The sequence below is a fragment of the Odocoileus virginianus genome, chromosome 11 (assembly GCF_023699985.2).
Source record: "Odocoileus virginianus isolate 20LAN1187 ecotype Illinois chromosome 11, Ovbor_1.2, whole genome shotgun sequence".
In the NCBI taxonomy this organism is placed as follows: domain Eukaryota; kingdom Metazoa; phylum Chordata; class Mammalia; order Artiodactyla; family Cervidae; genus Odocoileus; species Odocoileus virginianus.
Window position 1 is genome coordinate 9,259,675 of NC_069684.1, and position 17,704 is coordinate 9,277,378.

Here is a 17,704-nt window from a genome sequence, read left to right on the forward strand (position 1 = left end):
TTTGGGGCTAAAGTCTGCACCTGCCAATGCAGGAGTTTGATCCCTAGCTTGGGAAGATCCTCGGGAGACGGAAATGGCAACCCACTCCAGTATTCTTGCCTGGGAAATCCCGTGGACAGAGGAGCCTGGTGGGCTACAGTCCATGGGTCGCAGAGCTGGACACGACTTAGCGACTAAACAACAACCTTTAGGGATGCCAGAGAGAAGCTGTAAAGTGCTTTAAGGAAAAGGTGAAAGTTCTCAATTGAATAAAGCAAGAAAAAAAGCATATGCTGACGTTGCTAAGATCTGTGGTAATAAATCTTCTATCTGTGAAATTCTGAGGAAGGAAAAAAAATCACACTGGTTTTGCTGTCACACCTCAGACTACAAAAATTACGGCCACAGTGCGTGGTGAGTGCTCAGTTAAGCTGGAAAAGGCATTAAATTTGTGGAGGGAAGCCATGAACAGAAAAGGGTCCAGTGCCATTCAAGCTTTCAGTCATGGAGAGGTGGTGCTTAGAACTTAGCACTCAAGGTTAAGAGGGCAGTACTGTATTTTTAAGATGCCTAGCACTTTTTAAGTAGAGGCTTATTAGGGCATTTAGTTTATTCACTGTGGTGCACAGACATTTATTTCTGAGCCCTGCACTTACATGATTTGGTTTATTATTTCTAAAGTGTGGATTAGACATCCTGGTTTCGATTTAGTTACTTTTTTACCACTGTAGTTTTATATAGAAGGACTTGAAATTTTTCTCTTTTTTAAAACTGATACTGATACACTGTCCCTTACAGTTCAGTTTATTCTTATCTGGAGGTTTCTGATCCTGCATTTAAGGAGCTCTGGAAATTAAGCTGAGGTAGTTTGGTAGACCACTGAAGAAAAGTTCCCAGTGAGTATGGAGTGCAAAATAGTCTTCTGACTTAAATATTTTATGGGCATCGTCTTTGTTTTCTGGCTCCTGTAAGTTAATATTTTCAATGAATGATGCAAAGCAATAAATCCAAAATGTACCAACTTAGGAGACCAAATTGTGTGTATATATTTAGTTTTGAAAAAATTGTTACCAATTCACCCCTTTTTATAAAGAGATCTGAAATCTCATTACTGAGTTGTTAAAGGAGGTGTGTTTTTGGTATGAATTCACATAGGGTAAAATTTTATAGGCTTCATCTTGGCTTTTATTTCATTTTGTCCTTCAGTTGGTGTATGAATTCTTCTTGAGATTTTTGGAGAGCCCTGATTTCCAACCTAGCATTGCAAAGCGATACATTGATCAGAAATTTGTACAACAGGTAAGGAATTCTTCTGTCTTAAATTTCCTTATATTCATTTCCACAGTGATTTATTAACTTGGCTGGTCTTTCAAAACTTTAAGGATTTCTTTTTAACAGCACCTAATATTCTTGCCAGATGATGAGAATAAAAGTAAAGTAGCTTTGAGAATACAGGAATATTTTTAATCAAGGTTCGCCTTGTTATATCAATTAAATTATCCTGTCTAAATCCTAAATTTTCATAGTTGTTTTATGAAGACCAGAAAAGCAAGCCTTGTTGGAATATCTAACTTAGAAAATTTGGTGTAACTAAGGGGAAAGCATTTTTTAAATTTTTAAGTCTTTGAGCTTGAACTTGACATATGGTTCTAAGCACTGTGACAGAGAGGGGGAAAAATAAATATGGAATTATTTTTAGAAGTTTGGGCTTTATGTCACTACCTTTTCTCCCCTACTCCTTCCCACCTTATGAATTCTAGCCTACCAGTTCCTGAACCACAGATAAAATACTTAAGAAGGAAAGGCGGTAAATATATGTGATAGATACCTTCTTTCTTTTTATAAGTTGATTGTTAGCTGGGGTTTGGTGGGGTTTTTTGTAACCTAATACTTAAAATTAGTTTGTTAGAATGTGTTCATTTTTATTTTCAAAATCTTTTCAATAACTTAAAGGCATCTTTCAAAAAAAAAAAAAAAGGGCATCTTTCAAATACAAAGGACTTTGCTGGCCCTAGACAAAATTGTGAAGTAGACCAAACTTCTCTGAGTCCATTTTCTCTTTTGAAATACTTAGCTGTGAGTGATGTCTCATTAGGAATTTGATACTCTCCTTTTCTAAAGTAATTAGCATATTAAAGAAAGGCAGAGGATGAGTGGAAGGGTAGTGATGAAGTGCTGAGGCCAGATTTTTTTTTTTTTTTTTTTTTGAGGCCAGGATTAAAGATCATTACAAGGACCTTTGCTGCCTTCTTCCCACCATGTGTGTCCCCTAGGATAACGCTTATACCAACATGAGCTCCACATATTGGAGTAGATTTCTGGTCATCTGCTGTAGCTACCACGTAAAGTATTTTCACTAGTTTCTGTGAAGTATTGATAAATGAAGAACATTATCATTGTCCTTTAACCTTTCAAGTATTTCTTCAAGAAATACTAGGTGTGTGTTAACTGTAAAATGTTAATTTCATTTCAATACCAAGTTAGAAGCAGTCATTAAATGGAGCTATGTTATTTTGGTATTAGAGATGAATGCATGTTTCCTTCTGTAGTTCACGTGTGCTATAGAAGAAATACAGTGTATTAAGGAACTTTAGTAATGCTGTGTTAAATTGTATTTAAGATAATATCAGGTTGAGTGGAACAGTTGCCGTAGGGCTTCTTCACCCTGGAGCTTGAGGTATTTTGGCTGCTGGATTATTCAGAGGTTTTGAGGGGGAGCAGGAAGAAAGCTGGTAGGATAGGACCCATTCTCTACCTTCTACTCTAAATGCCTGAATTATCCAAGAAGCCAAGGCCCCATAATTTGTTTCTAGCAGTTTATATCACTGTGCTTTCACAGATCATTGCTCTGAGGTATTCTTAGTGTGTTGCTTTAATAAATATTACTATGACATTTCTTGGCTTTTATATTTTGAAATTATTTAATTAGGTGGTAAGTTTAAGACTTAGAAGTACAGGAGAAAAATCTGAAGTATAAATTTGGACATTTGTTATTGTAAGAGAAGAAAACAAGTATATAACTCCAGGTTATGCTCAAATCATTTTCCAAAGGAGGAAGCTAAGAATTATTTAGTGCTTTTTATGTGCCAGGCACTGCCCTTATCTGCTGTTACGTAAAGAGCTAGATCATGTCCAAATTTGCAGAGCTGGAAGATGGCACAATCAGGATTTGATTACATGTAAATCGATTATAAATTTGATTATATAAAACAAATTATTTTATTTCAATTATAATATTTCAAAATATTTACTTAAATAGATTTTCTACTTAGCTAACAACTGTTCTCTAATACTTCACATTGACCCCGAGGATCAGCTTGTATTATATTTGTTCTTGAATTAGACATAGTGACCTGAATAATTAAGGATTCCTTTTATTAATTTCAAAGCATATTTTCCAAGTAAACCCGGCATCAGACACTTGTATTTGAGTGTCTTAAGTGAATAGCTTAGCTACTTTAATTAGAATAATTTGAAGTGACTTAATTAGGTATAATAATACAGATTCTCATGCTTTATGGATATTTTTAGCTGAAACCTCATGCAGTACTTAATAATCTGGCAAACACCAAATGCAGACAGTAAGCAAGACACTTTAGGATTATGACTGAAGTTATCACTGCTGTCAAAGAATACCCACTCTTGTAGAAGAGATACACAAATTAACAATTACATCTAATTCAATACAGAATGGAAAAAAACCTTAAGGTTCAGAGCTTGCTATCATGACAGTAATTATTAGATTGATGAAAAAGTAATTGCAGTTTTGGACTGTGAATTTTAAATCATTATAACAATGCTCAAACACATCTTTATTAATAAAATAGGAACCATTACAAATCAACACAGTTTTGCCAGTGAGATATAAGTTTGTTTATTCCTGTAAAAAACCATGCTTTAGGATTCAACGAAGTCTTGAAAAGCATTTTCTGCCTTCTGCTGGTTGTGGAAGCATTTTCCCTGAAAAAAGTTGTCGAGATGCTTGAAGAAATGGTAGTGGGTTGGCAGGAGGTCAGGTGAATATGGCAGATGAGGCAAAACTTTGTAGCCCAATTCATTCAACTTTTGAAGCATTGATTTTGGGACTTGCAGTCAGGCATTGTCATGGAGAAGAATTGGGCCCTTTCTGTTCCAATGCTGACTGCAGATATTACAGTTTTTGTTGATCTCATTAATTTGATGAGCATACTTTTCAGGTGTAATGGTTTCGCTGGGATTCAGAAAGCTGTGGTGGGTCAGACTAAACAGTGACCATGACCTTTTTATGGTGCAAGTTTGGCTTTGGGAAATGCTTTGGAGCTTTTTCTCAGTCCAACCACTGAGCTGGTCATCAGCAGTTGTCGTTTAAAATCCACTTTTTGGTGCATGTCAACAATCCAATCGAGAAATGGTTCATTGATGTATTATAGAATAAGAGAAGACAACACTTCAAAATGACGATCTTTATGATTTGCGGTCAGCTCACGAGGCACCCACTTACTGAGCTTTTTCACCTTTCCAATTTCCTTCAAATGCCAAACGACTGTATGATGGTCAACGTTGAGCTCTTCAGCAACTTCTCATGTAGTTGTAAAAGGATCTGTTTCAGTATTGCTCTCAACTGATCATTGTCAGTTTCCAGTGGCCAGCCACTGTATTCCTCATCTTCAAGGCTCTCATCTTCTTTGTGAAACTTCTTGAACCACCATGGCCTGTACATTTGTTAGCAGTTCCTGGGCCAAATGCATTGTTGATGTTGTGAGTTGTCTCTGCTGCTTTACGATCCATTTTGAACTCAAATAGAAAAATCGCTCGAGTTTGCTTTTGGTCTAACATCATTTCCATAGTCTAAATATGAAATAAACAGCAAGTAGTAAGTCATTGGGCTTTATTAGCAAAAAACCATAAAGCAAGAAACACATGTTAAAATGATGTATAACATAACCACATTTGCTTAAAAATGTATTCCAATATCAAACAGCAGGTTTCAGCAGTGCAAAACAACAATTACTTTTGCACCAACCTAATAACAATCCCAAAGTACAGAACATAAAATTCCTTGATGACTTTACAGGTAATTGTATTTTATAAATAGGTATATATTTTTTCCTAAGAAAATTCAACTTTTCATTTAAAACACAGTATTTAAACTTATTTATTTAACAATTTGCAATCTACAAGCTTAAGATTCTATGTGTAGTTTTGACATACTATCAAAAAACATTTTTTAAAAAGTCTCAAATTTCAACAGTTTAAAATTATGAGCTATGTTTAGTAGTCAAGAGTAGGACAGAATTTTAAAATGAGTGGGAAGGCAAAAAAAAATTACACTCCTTATGTTTTGAAGTGTTTATTTGATTTATTGTGCCTTATTTTTCAAAATGAAATAAAAGAAATACTCCTTAAGCTTTTCTTTAGTGCCATTATTTAGCAGTAATAAAGTGAATCCGATAAGGCGCAGGGTCTTTTAAAAAAATTTAAAGATTTTGTGGGTTATCTTAAAATCAAAATTAGAGTGAAGTGTTAGCTCGATTATTTTTAAAAAGTAATTTCTCAGATTTTTTTTAAAGCTCCTGGAGCTTTTTGATAGTGAAGATCCCAGAGAACGTGACTTCCTGAAGACTGTTCTACATCGAATTTATGGGAAATTTCTTGGATTAAGAGCATTCATCAGAAAACAAATTAACAACATATTCCTCAGGTATATTGTCTGTATATTCATATATAGCACTTTTTTTCCCTTCCATATTTTTTTTAATTCCAGTTTCTTTAGGTTAGTTTTTAATGTCTGAAACTTAGAAACTTAACTGATAGTAGTTGAGTCATTTCTAGCCTATTTTGTGGATATCATTTGATTGCATCTAACTTTTTCTTGTAACTTCTCATCTAAGTGGATAGTACTAATGACAGTTTTTAATAGATAATACAAATGTTATTCATGTTTAATTTTTATTGAGAGAAGAATTTGTTTGAGCACTTGTTTAAAAAAATTCTGTATAAATACTGTTTAAATCAATAGCTCTTAAAGTATTTTCAGTTGATGTTCTGACAAAGCTAATTAAATGTATGTGGACCCTATCTTGACTACTTTATAAATGAAATCATTAAGTAGGTCCTTCAGCATTAGGTTTTTCTTTAATCTTTGTACCTTCTTGCATCTTTCATTCAGTTTAGTTTTCTGATATTTTTCTTTATATCTTTGTTTTAAATTCAGGTTTATATATGAAACAGAACATTTCAATGGTGTTGCTGAACTCCTTGAAATTTTAGGAAGGTAAGTTAGTTTTTTGTTCTTTTTAAGAATTAAGTAACTTTGAATGCTTTATGTATTAAAGTATTAGCTGGGATTAGAGAAATTATTTCACATTTTAGAATTTGAATATATAGTGTAAGGCATAGTTTCTCAACTGAATTCTTACTGTAGCTTTTTAGGGGGTCAGCATATTAAAGTGGTGCCACACAAAGCATCTATTTCATAGCAGATGTCCTGCTTTTGAAACTGTGGCATATTTTATGCCTAATCTTGCCAGACCGCCTCGGAAGTTAACAGGATCTGATTGGGAAGAGATGAAATAAGCTATAGTGAATCTTTGATGAAGTTATAGGAGTTCTTGTTCCAATGTTGATGGACCATTCCCATACATCTGTTCTTTTTAGAAGAATCTATAGCCTTCGATTTTAGTTCTATGAACTTTTTTGCCTTCTTGTTTACCACATAGCAGTATTAACCTGAGAGTTTAGACCCTCTATTTAAAGAATGGTTTTAGTCTCCTCTATTAATATTTAGGGCGTGATTATGGAGAGAACTGTTCTTAATTTCAGAACTTCCAGTGAAGTAAGAGAAACTACCCATTTACTTCAGCATATATTGAAAATCCTAACAATATTGATATTGACTCTCCTGTGCTTTAGAGAAGAAAAATAAAGGCATAAATAAGTGATAGGCTTATAGAAAACGTAAAATTTCTTACTGGAACATTAAATTGGCAGTTCTCCTTTTCTTTTGGGACCATTGCATGACTGATAGTCTGTCTAACTTAGGTTGCAGATAGGTAAGTCATTCAACACCAGGCCTGAAGCAGAGCAGTTCCTATGTACTTGGCAATGTAATAACTTAGAAATAAAGTAGTAACTACGTAACCCTTCCCCTGCCTTTTTTTCCCTCCAGTATTATCAATGGCTTTGCATTGCCACTGAAAGCAGAACATAAACAATTTCTAATGAAGGTTCTTATTCCTATGCATACTGCAAAAGGATTAGCTTTGTTTCATGCTCAGGTAAGTAGCAGATTTCAGGTGAAATGAACATTGTTTCAAAAACTGATACAAAGGCAGAGAAACTGAGACATACTGAGGTGGCAATTTTAAGTATACTTAAGCAATTTGCTTTGTAAGTTGCCCAAAGCAAATGTTTAATTATATAATAATTTTTAAAGCATCATGGTATTTAGTATTCTTAAATAAGCTCAATGCATTTTAAGTATAGGCATAGGAAAAATCAAGTTCTTTTCTAGTCCAGACCCTGACCTAATTAACTGTGTGACTTTGAACACATCCCACATATTTGCAGAATGTTCTGTCTAGCCTCCATGACCTAGTTAGAGAATGATTTTGGTTTCTTCTATTAGCACTCAGAGAATATCATATCAGCATAGGCATACATGTTAGAAACATGCTAAAAAACTAAAATGTTAGCACTAGTCTTATTTCTCTCAGCTTTATTTATCTATCTGTTTATTTAGTGGGCTATGGTTACATTTCTGATTTATAAGACAAAGACAGTTACTTTTAATTCCCCAAAGAACTGGTCTACTGCCTCAATGATATCAAAAGATTGATATGCCCAACTACATTTTCTTTAATATTTCATTTAACTTAATATTCAGAAGTTACTACTGAAAAAAGGACATCTTTTTAAAGTAGAAGTTATTTATATAATTATGGGTATATTTATTTTTATATATTGCCATAAACTGAAATTTGTTAAAATGAAGTAGTTTTGTTAGCTAAATATAAAAATCCTGTCTTACTAAATGTTATTTCATTCAGTAATATTTATAAACTGTCCCTTGCATTTTAGCTAGCCTACTGTGTTGTACAGTTCCTGGAGAAAGATACAACACTAACAGAACCCGTAAGTGTTTTATTTATTTTTATGGTTTTGGTCTATATCATAGCATTTTATTTTAGCTTCCTTTATACCCTTATAACTCTACCAAACAGTTGTAGTAACATATTTTAAATTAAAATCATTTGGAAGAAGGAAAGTTAGGTTAATCTGTATTTAAAGAATGAGAATGGGATGGCAAGTTCTCATGAATTACATGTCTTGAATAACAAATATAGGTTAAAATGAATATATAGTAGTTAAGATGTGTGATGACAGGCTCAAATGACTACAGTGAAATCTTTTATACATTTATTATCTTCAGTGCTGGTCTTTTTCATCTTCATTCACCTTTTAAAATTAAAACATACTGTAAGGGTTCCAAAACTATTTCCTCGAATTTTGTTTTACCTTTAGAAATAGGATTTTCCCTCTTATTTATGATAAACCATGTGATAGGGATTGAAAATATTTCCTTGTCTTTGGTGACTGAGCTATAATCTTGGAGTAAAGATTATTTACTTTTATGAATCAGCATAGCAATTTAGTGTTAGAATTCTCCTGCTTACTAATTATCTATTAATACAAAGATTCAGGAGAGAATAAAAATGTTACCATGAAAATTGACTGAAGATTCTAGAAAAACAAAAGATAAGTTTAGGGAGAAACAGGAAAGGATAAAAACTTAAGAAAACAATGTTTCAACCTTGGTGAAATAAGTATTCTGAGAGAGTGTCTTCTAGGTATTCTAAGTCTAAATAGTTAAACTAATAAGAGTTCTTGACAAATAGCACAGGGCTTGAATGATTTAAATTATATGATTTTCTTCCTATTAGAACTTTCTGAGTCTAGGGGCACTTGAAAAAATTACATACTTGATCTTCCTTTGACTTGAGTTTTGTGTGTGTAGAGGAACAAAAGGTATTTTTCCACTTGCTGATATTTAAAGCTTTAGACTTTTTAGATTTGCAGTTCTTTCTGAAATATCTAAAAACAGTTTTTAAAGACAAATAGGAGAATTAGAAGCCCAGTACTTACATAAAACCACATTAACCTCTAAAGTGGATTAAAACTTAATAGAAATCCATGATATTAGAATTTAGAGAAAGAAAGCCCATAATATGGTTTGTGTTTGGTGGCTAATAAACAGATATACATTAAATATGGTTAAGTTAATATGGAGTGGATTTGGGAGATAGCTGATTTCTTTTTAAAGAGTGAAAGTTTAGAGAGAGGGACTAGGGCCAGACATTTGACATAGGTGAATTGAGTCAATAGCAGTAGGAGCAGCATGAGGAGGTAAAATGTCCAAGTTGACAATTCATTAAGATCTGCAGATAATAGAGATATTGCAGTTACTACTCCAGGCCATTCTAGCACCAAAATTAGGCCATAGTACTTGGGTTTGAGCCCTAATAATCATTTTCTAGAAGCCTGGCATTCATATCAAAGCCTCCTACAAATTGTAAATAAGTCAGAAGTTTGGCTGGTTTGTTACATTTTTCGTGTTCCTAGATCTTGTATTGAAATTATTTTATTTTCCAAAATGGAAATTACTTTATTGTTACATTCATTTATCAAAGTAATGTGTTGATTCACACAAGACAGATCATAAAGCATAATGTGAAGGAATTCCTTGAAATCTGATCCCCTAAAGATAACCATACAAATTGGTGAATGCATTTCTATAAATTTTTTCTGCATGTATATTTATGTGTAAACAGTGGGAAATGCTGACTGGATTTTTTCACCTCTCAGTATAACATGGATATCTTGCCATATTAGTCTGCTTCATAGTTTCATTGGTAGCATCAAATTCCATTATATGAATTGCTATAACATATTTAATTAATCCTCAATTCATGGACACTTGAGTTATTGGAGTTTTTGTTATAAACATGTTGCTGGGTATGGAGATGTTTTAGTGTGTTGGAATTATTCTTTGTCCTGTCTGTAGTGTTGCTTACAAAAAAATCTTAATGTGTGTATTAAAATAGCCTCAGAACTGCACACCAGAAAAAGATAAGGTTTACTATATGTAATATTTTTAATAAACCAAGTTACTGAAATTAAAACCTGTTTCTGGGTCAGAGTATAGTATGTGATTGTGCCTGTTTCCCCACATCAGCCAGTATTTAAAATTTTTGCTAATCTGATAGGTATGAAATATTTTAATTGGATTTTTTAAATTATCACAGCCATTCTCTTACGAAGTTATTGGTCATTTATATTTCTGTGTCCTTTGCCTACTTTTAAGCCTTTGCCTGTTGTGTTTTGCAAGTATTTTTTTAACCATTTAGAGTTTTCCTTTTAATTTTGAATATACTGTTTTTAATATTTGCCTCTTTAAAGAACTAAAAAAAAATTTTAATGTTGGTAAATCTGTTCATCATTATAGCTTCTGGCTTTGGTGTCATGCTAAGTAAAATCCTTCTACCTTTTGAGATTCTAAAAAGACACTCTAGTATCATGTTCTAGTTATTTTACAGATTTAGTTTTCACATGTAAAAACTTTATTCCATCTATAATGTTTTTCTAGGGCTGCCATGACAAATTACCACCATCTTGGTGGTTTAAAATGACAGAAGTGTGTTCTCACAGTTCTGAAGGCCAGAGTCCAGACTCAAGGTGTCAGCAGGGCTGCGCGCCCTCTGGGCTCTGGGGGTCATTCGGTTCCTTGCCGCTTGCAGTGTCTGGTGTCTGCGGGCGCTCCTGGTTTGCGGCTACATCTCTTCAATATCACGGTGCTGCCCCTTCTTCTGTCTGTCCTCCATGTTATCTTGTATAAGGATACTCGTCATTTTGGATTTAGGGCCCATCCAGATAACCCAGAATGATTTCACCTTGAGATCCTTAATTATATCTGTAAAGACCCATTTTCCAAATAAGTCACATTCGTAGATTTCATAGAAATTAGGACATGAACATATCTGATTGCAGGCCACCATTCAACCCACCACGCTATTGGACACTGAAATTTTCACGTGACAAGGATAAGAAATTGTATTTGTCTTCTATTGCTGCATAACAAATTGTCACAAAGTTCAGTGGCTTGAAACAACAAACATTTATTATTGGATGGTTTCTGTAAGTCAAGAATCCAGGCACAACTTAGCTGGGTCCTCTGCCTCAGGGTCTTTCATAAGACTGCAGTCAAGGCGTTGGCCGGGGAAAGTCTCCGATGAGGGAGGAGCGGCTTCTGAGTTCATGTGATGGTTGCTGGTAGCATCCAGTTCTTCACATGCTGTTGGGCTGCTGTTCCTAACTGGGGGTTGGCAAGCAGCCACCCTTAGTTCCTTGGTACTTGGGCCTCTCTGGCTTCCCAGGTGGCGCTAGTGGTAAAGAACCTGCCTGCCAGTGCGGCCGATGTGAGTCATGGGTTTGATCTCTGGGTGGGGAAGATCCCCTGGAGGAGGGCAGCACAACCCACTCCACTGTTCTTGCCTGGAGAATCGCGTGGACAGAGGAGCCTGGCGGGTTACAGTCCATGGGGTCACACGGAGTCGGACACGACTGAAGCAGCTTAGCATGACGGGCCTCTCCAGCATAGCAACTTGCTTCATCAAAGCTTGCAAGACAAGAAGGCCCAGGAGAGTCTGTTCATAAGGTGGAAGTCACAATCTTTTGTAACTTTCCCATGGAAATGACATTCTGTCCCTTTTGCCACATTCTGTTGGTTAGAAGCAAATCCCCAGGCCAGTCCACACTTAAGGGAAGGGCTCAACTATACAAGAGAGTGAGTTCAGGAAGTCAGGACCACAGGAGATTCTTTTAGGCGTCTGCCTCCTACAGGAGATACATTTTTTTTCTAACTGGTGACCCACCAGTTCAAGTACCACCAATTCATTGACTAATGTAGCTGTCTTCCAGGAACTGAAAGGCCACCTTTGTCACATATTAAGCCTTGTATATACTTGAGTCTGTCTAGACACTCCTCTATGTCATATCTTTTCTGTCAGTTTCCATGCTAATGCCTTAATTGTTTTAATTATTATCTGATTATTATAACTGATATTTTTTAAAGGTATTGATTTTTATATATTTATCTTTTATCTGACCACATACTGAATTTTCCTACTCATTTTAGTACTTTTTCAGTTCTTTTACTATTTAAGGGGGGTATATAATTAATATTTATACACTTAGGCAAGTAAGTATAATTCTGGTATTCCTTTCCAACATTAGTTAGCAAGTTCTTACTGGATCGGCTCCAGAACAGTGTTCTTCCCCAGTTTTAATTTGAATGAGTGTTCATTACTGGACAAGACCAATAACTATAAACTTACTTAAAAGGCTGTTAAAGATTTACCTCTACCAAAAGCACCAGACCCAAATGGTTTACTGCCTATTTCCAGGAATCATTATATAAGTTGATTGCAGATGGTTTCTGATAAATTCTTAGTTCAGGCTTAAAATTGTTATCAAAATATACAGTCAATCAAACAACTGTTCAAAATCTTTTGAGATGATCATATAGTTTTGTTTTTTTTTCATCTCTTTTAACCTGTAACTATAAAGAGTTGAATCATTCTGGAATTTCTGGAATAACTTATAGGGTAGATAGTATTATTCTGTTAATATACTGTTATTTTCAGTTTAGTACAGATATTTTACAACTGTGTTTACTTGAATTCATGACCTCTTTGTCTCGTAACCTCTTTGGCTTATCAAAACTGTGCTAGCCATGAAATAAATTTGGAAGCTTTCTGGCTTTTTTGGGGGTGCTTCATGATGGTTTAAAAAACAGGAATTATCTTCCTTAATTTCTCTGTAAAATAACTTCCCTTCTTCACCAAGTCATTATCTCATACTTACTTAGTAGGAAGTAGCCCTTACTACTATTAAAATTACTTTATTTATGAGTTTAATTGCTAACTGTGTCAGTCTTCCTGCTTTATGAAAATCAGGGACCATCTTCGTCTTGTTCATCAGTGTGTCCCTGATCGAGAGCAGTATTTGGTACAAAGGCACTCAACAAGTATCTGTTGAATGGGTAAAAGCCTAAATAAAGCTGAGCGGAGTAAGGGGAGATGCAGAGGTATTGAATAATACTCTTCTACTTCAGAATGAATATTGATGTTATCAGTTATTTAAAATTTCCTGAGGTTAGCCAGTTTCATTGCCTAATTCAGCTAAATTTTTCCCTTTTTTGCAGGTGATCAGAGGATTGCTGAAATTTTGGCCAAAAACATGCAGTCAGAAAGAGGTGAGTTTTGTTCAACAAAAACAGTGCATTTTATTAGAACTTTTCAATCTCATGGCTATAAACCATGCTTCCTTGGGTTGCGGATATCACCACCACTAACTACCAAATGGGAACTGTTCTGTGGGTATTAGAGATACTTGGTAGAAGAGCTGTACATTATAGTAAGTTGCATATACTGTCAAGATATTTTTCATCCACTGTTTAATTTGTAGATTAACCTTCTCATTTGTGTTTTCTATATTACCATCATGTAATTTGTCGTATTATGTTTCTTAAAAGAAAATTTTTTTAACCTAGGTGATGTTTTTAGGAGAAATTGAAGAAATCTTAGATGTCATTGAACCAACACAATTCAAAAAAATTGAAGAGCCTCTTTTTAAGCAGATATCCAAGTGTGTATCCAGTTCTCATTTTCAGGTATGGTGTTTTCAGTGAAGCCATTTATATTTTATACTATTACTTTTCTTAGTTTTGATGTTTCTGAATGTCTTTTTTAGGTTGCTGAAAGGGCACTGTACTTCTGGAACAATGAATATATTCTTAGTTTGATTGAGGAGAATATTGATAAAATTCTGCCCATTATGTTTGGCAGTTTGTACAAAATCTCCAAAGAACACTGGAATCCGTAAGTGTCTTTTATGTTGATTGTGTCATTTTTGTTTTTCTAACGTCTTTGTCATTTGATCTCATAACCCATACATAGGAAACCTATACGGATTTGGAACTCTCAAGGTTAACATCACATGGTTCTATTCTGCAATGAGTTTTATGAAGTTGTACATATATGTGGGTCTGTATGTTTGTTTGTTTGGAGCAGAGAAAGGTTTATTGCAGGGCTAAATTAAAAGAATGGGGTGGATCATCCTTAAAAACTCTGAACTCCTGCATGTTCTTAATTCCAGTTTAGAATTGCAAACCTAGGGACTGTCTGGTGTGATATTTTGCCAGTATCCAGGCTCACCTCTCAGCTGGCTTAGCCCAGGGAGAAGCGTCAAGTGCTCAAGGTCATGTCAGTGATGTTTAGATTGCATATGTTCTAAATTCTGTAACATCCTTATCCTGTTGTCTACTTTTCTTCTTACAAGTCATAGTAATTGCATCTTTTTCAGCTTCTTTTAATGCTGTTATTCAGGATTGGTGATAGTAGACTCTAGAGCAGACAGGAAGCTGGCCATAACATTTTTAGGGTTTAACCCAAGCATGACACAGTGGGAAGGACGTTAAGTTTTGAAATCAGATAGACCATCTCTGCTACCACTGGCTGGGTGACCTTGAACAAATTACTGAACTTCCTGAGCTTCAGTCTGTCCTCACTAGTGGATTGGCTGCGTCAGTCAGTGTCAGCCATCTCAGAGGTGATAGTGTCACATCCCCATCTGTTAGTAGCATCAGTAACCCAGCACTGGCTTGTTCTCGCTTTAGGACCATTGTAGCGCTGGTGTACAATGTGCTGAAAACCCTCATGGAGATGAACGGCAAGCTTTTCGATGACCTTACTAGCTCATACAAAGCTGAAAGACAAAGGTATTTGACATTTTAAATTTCAAACTTAACTGTACATTTTAGATTAGTTGAATGTGATTCATTCCATAAGGTATTCTAAGTTAAAATTATGTTTAATTTGAACATCTGAGGTGGTGGTAGTGGTTTAGAACCTGCCCACCAGTGCAGGAGACACAAGACACGAGTTCAGTCCCTGGGTCAGGAAGGACGAAATGGCAGTCCACTCCAGTGTTCTTGCCTGAAGAGAATCCCACGGACAGAGGAGCCTGGAGGGCTACAGTCCACAGGGTTGCAACGAGTCAGACAGACTGAAGCGACTTAGCATAATAAATGCTTCATGGGCTTCCCCAGTGGCTCAGGGTAAAGGTTCCACCTGCCAGTGCGTATGAGCGGAGGAGCCTGGCAGGCTGCAGCCCAGGGGGTTGCAAAAAGGTGGACCAGACAGTAACAACAGCAGCACTTTAACGTCAAGTGTGGGGGAGCTCCTGATGGCTACATTGTGGCTTTAATGTGGATCGTAAATACTGATCTCATGAGCCTTAGACTTCATCAGGCTTGGTAACATCTACATTGTGAAGTACAATTTATGCTAAATTTTAAATAACTGTTTTACTCATTTTTACATTTATGAGAATTGCTTTTGTCCACATGGGCTTCTATAGTGAGCTTATTCTTTAACTGTTCCTTGCATAATATTTAAACTTAAGGTGGACAATAACTGATGTACCTGAGTCCATTTATTTCTAATAAGTGTATCACCGATTATGTTTGGAAAAACTGATTTACTTTGACTGTAAAGTTCCTAGTCCTGGTTTTCTGGTGTCAAGTAGAGAAGGGATCTCTCTTCAAGGTCATCCTAGTCCATCAATAACTCAATGCATTATTTCTCTTAAATAGCACCTCTCAGGCAGGAATACAAATTACATAGTTAAGAGCCCTCGGAAGCAATAGGAAGAAGGAAGAGATGACTGAGATCATATGAAACTTACATTGAAAAATGCATATTTCACATAACTAAGACTGATTCTTGTATCTCACTATCTGCGTAAATCAGCACTTTTGTCCCCTTAAAGCATATATAACTGCAGAACTGTAAGCCTGTGGGTTTTTCACACATTTATATAGCCCTTCAGAATAGTTTGGTCCACGTTATTCAAAAATGTTCTCTTTAGAACTGAAATTAAGTATTAATAGTTGAAGCAACGTATTTTGAGTTTTGTGGGGTTTTTTAGAGATTATTCAGACTTTAAAGTTTCCATCTGACATGTAAGAGACAAGGGACAGTAAGGCACAGACTGGTTGGTAGCTTAGAGACGGGATGCTGAAGGATGTGGCTCCACCAGGAAATGGCTCCAGACCGACTCATGGCCAGCCCGTCAGTCTGTTGGCAGAAGAGTGCTCGTGACCACCATAGCCACTGCACGGGGTTTACGTGACTGAGTCCACGCTGAGTGCTCTGTCGACCACAAAGCACTAGCACAGTGGCCGTGGCGACGGTGGTCCATTTCAGCTGGTGCAGGAGATGCACGGACATGGTTAAGTACACTAAGGAGAGTAATGGCAAATAACGCCGTGCCCTGGGTAAACCTGAATCTCACATGCTTTAGGTGGAGGGGTTTAAGTGAAACGTGAGTCAGTAGTCTGTTTTCCAGCAAACTGCCAAACAGCATGTTTCTTCAAGCTGTGAAATAAGTTTCTAACTACAAAATTCTTGCTTTGTTTACAGGGAGAAAAAGAAGGAATTGGAACGAGAAGAATTGTGGAAAAAATTGGAAGAGCTAAAGCTAAAGAAAGCTCTAGAAAAGCAGAACAGTGCTTACAACATGCACAGTATTCTCAGCAATACAAATGATGAATTAAAAAAAAAGCCTGCCACCTCTGTTGGCTAGGCGGTTTTGTACACTTTTTTGAAATATGTAAAAATTATGAAACAAACCTCATCAGTATAATATAATTAAAAGGCCAATTTTTTTTCTGGCAACTGTAAATGAAAAAATATATGGACTAAACATAGCCCTGTGCTGTATCATGGCCACAGTATATTGTAACCCTTGCCTAATCATTGATATGTGTCACTTCTGAAGTTTCACAGAAATGAACTTTATCATTGATGTGATATGAGTGAAATAATTATGGGCGTGGTAAGAATCATGACTTGAATCCTGGTTTTGGTTGTGTTGCACATAGGCATAGTAGTCTGCTCTGTATATTTTTCCCTTTGATAATGTGCTTTTCACATCGCTGCAGACCTTAGTTACATCCTAGGAAAAAAGACTATTTCCTAAACTAAAACTAAGGTGTAATTCTTATCCTTTCTTTCATCTCTCCCAAAAGTATGGTGGAGGGAACTACTTGCCCTAAGCCTTCCTTTTGATATATTACTGTACTCTGGAATTTGAGCAAAAACTTAATTTCCAGGCTTTTAAAAGCACAAATTATAAATAAAAGCTGGGAAAGTAAACCAGGTTTCCGATCAGTCCTTATGAATCTTCCCCCTTCATCTCCAACTCCCCAGGGTGATGAGCACAGACGCGTGGAGGCAGCACAGTGAACACCACCTGCCTCTCAGTCCATTCCTCCTCTTTCTCCCAAAGGCTGAAGGCAGGGCCTTCCCAGTCCTCACAGCCTGCCCTTCTCCGGCCCCTCCCGACAGGGACGGAGGCTTTGAGTCCCACGGTGTGGTGGTGCGGAGCGTGTTGTCACTGCCTGGCTTTACTTAAAGGAAATGCAGTAGGCTTCCTCTGTAGGGTTCTGAAAAGGCGGCCAATAGGAAGTCATGTACGTTTTTACTTGGTCAAGTATTTCTCACACTTTATTATCAGAGTACCATTCCAATCTCTTAACTTGCAGTTGTGTGGAAAACTGTTTTGTAATGAAAGATCTTTATTGGGGGATTGAGCAGCATTTAATAAAGTCTATGTTTGTATTTTG

General features: G+C 36.0%; 1 protein-coding gene across 3 annotated transcripts in view; it reads left to right on the forward strand.

Moving 5' to 3' along the window:
- Positions 1 to 17,704, forward strand: part of PPP2R5A (protein phosphatase 2 regulatory subunit B'alpha) — a 69,904-nt gene extending 52,200 nt beyond the window's left edge. For all 3 annotated transcript variants that reach the window (XM_020906012.2, XM_070473908.1, XM_020906013.2), the window contains exons 4-13: positions 1,186 to 1,278; positions 5,529 to 5,659; positions 6,173 to 6,232; positions 7,127 to 7,235; positions 8,038 to 8,091; positions 13,220 to 13,270; positions 13,568 to 13,687; positions 13,768 to 13,895; positions 14,693 to 14,794; positions 16,500 to 17,704. In XM_020906012.2, the coding sequence (XP_020761671.2) occupies positions 1,186 to 1,278; positions 5,529 to 5,659; positions 6,173 to 6,232; positions 7,127 to 7,235; positions 8,038 to 8,091; positions 13,220 to 13,270; positions 13,568 to 13,687; positions 13,768 to 13,895; positions 14,693 to 14,794; positions 16,500 to 16,662 (1,011 nt within the window). In that variant the 3' untranslated portion in view covers positions 16,663 to 17,704. The remainder of the gene's footprint in view (positions 1 to 1,185; positions 1,279 to 5,528; positions 5,660 to 6,172; positions 6,233 to 7,126; positions 7,236 to 8,037; positions 8,092 to 13,219; positions 13,271 to 13,567; positions 13,688 to 13,767; positions 13,896 to 14,692; positions 14,795 to 16,499) is intronic.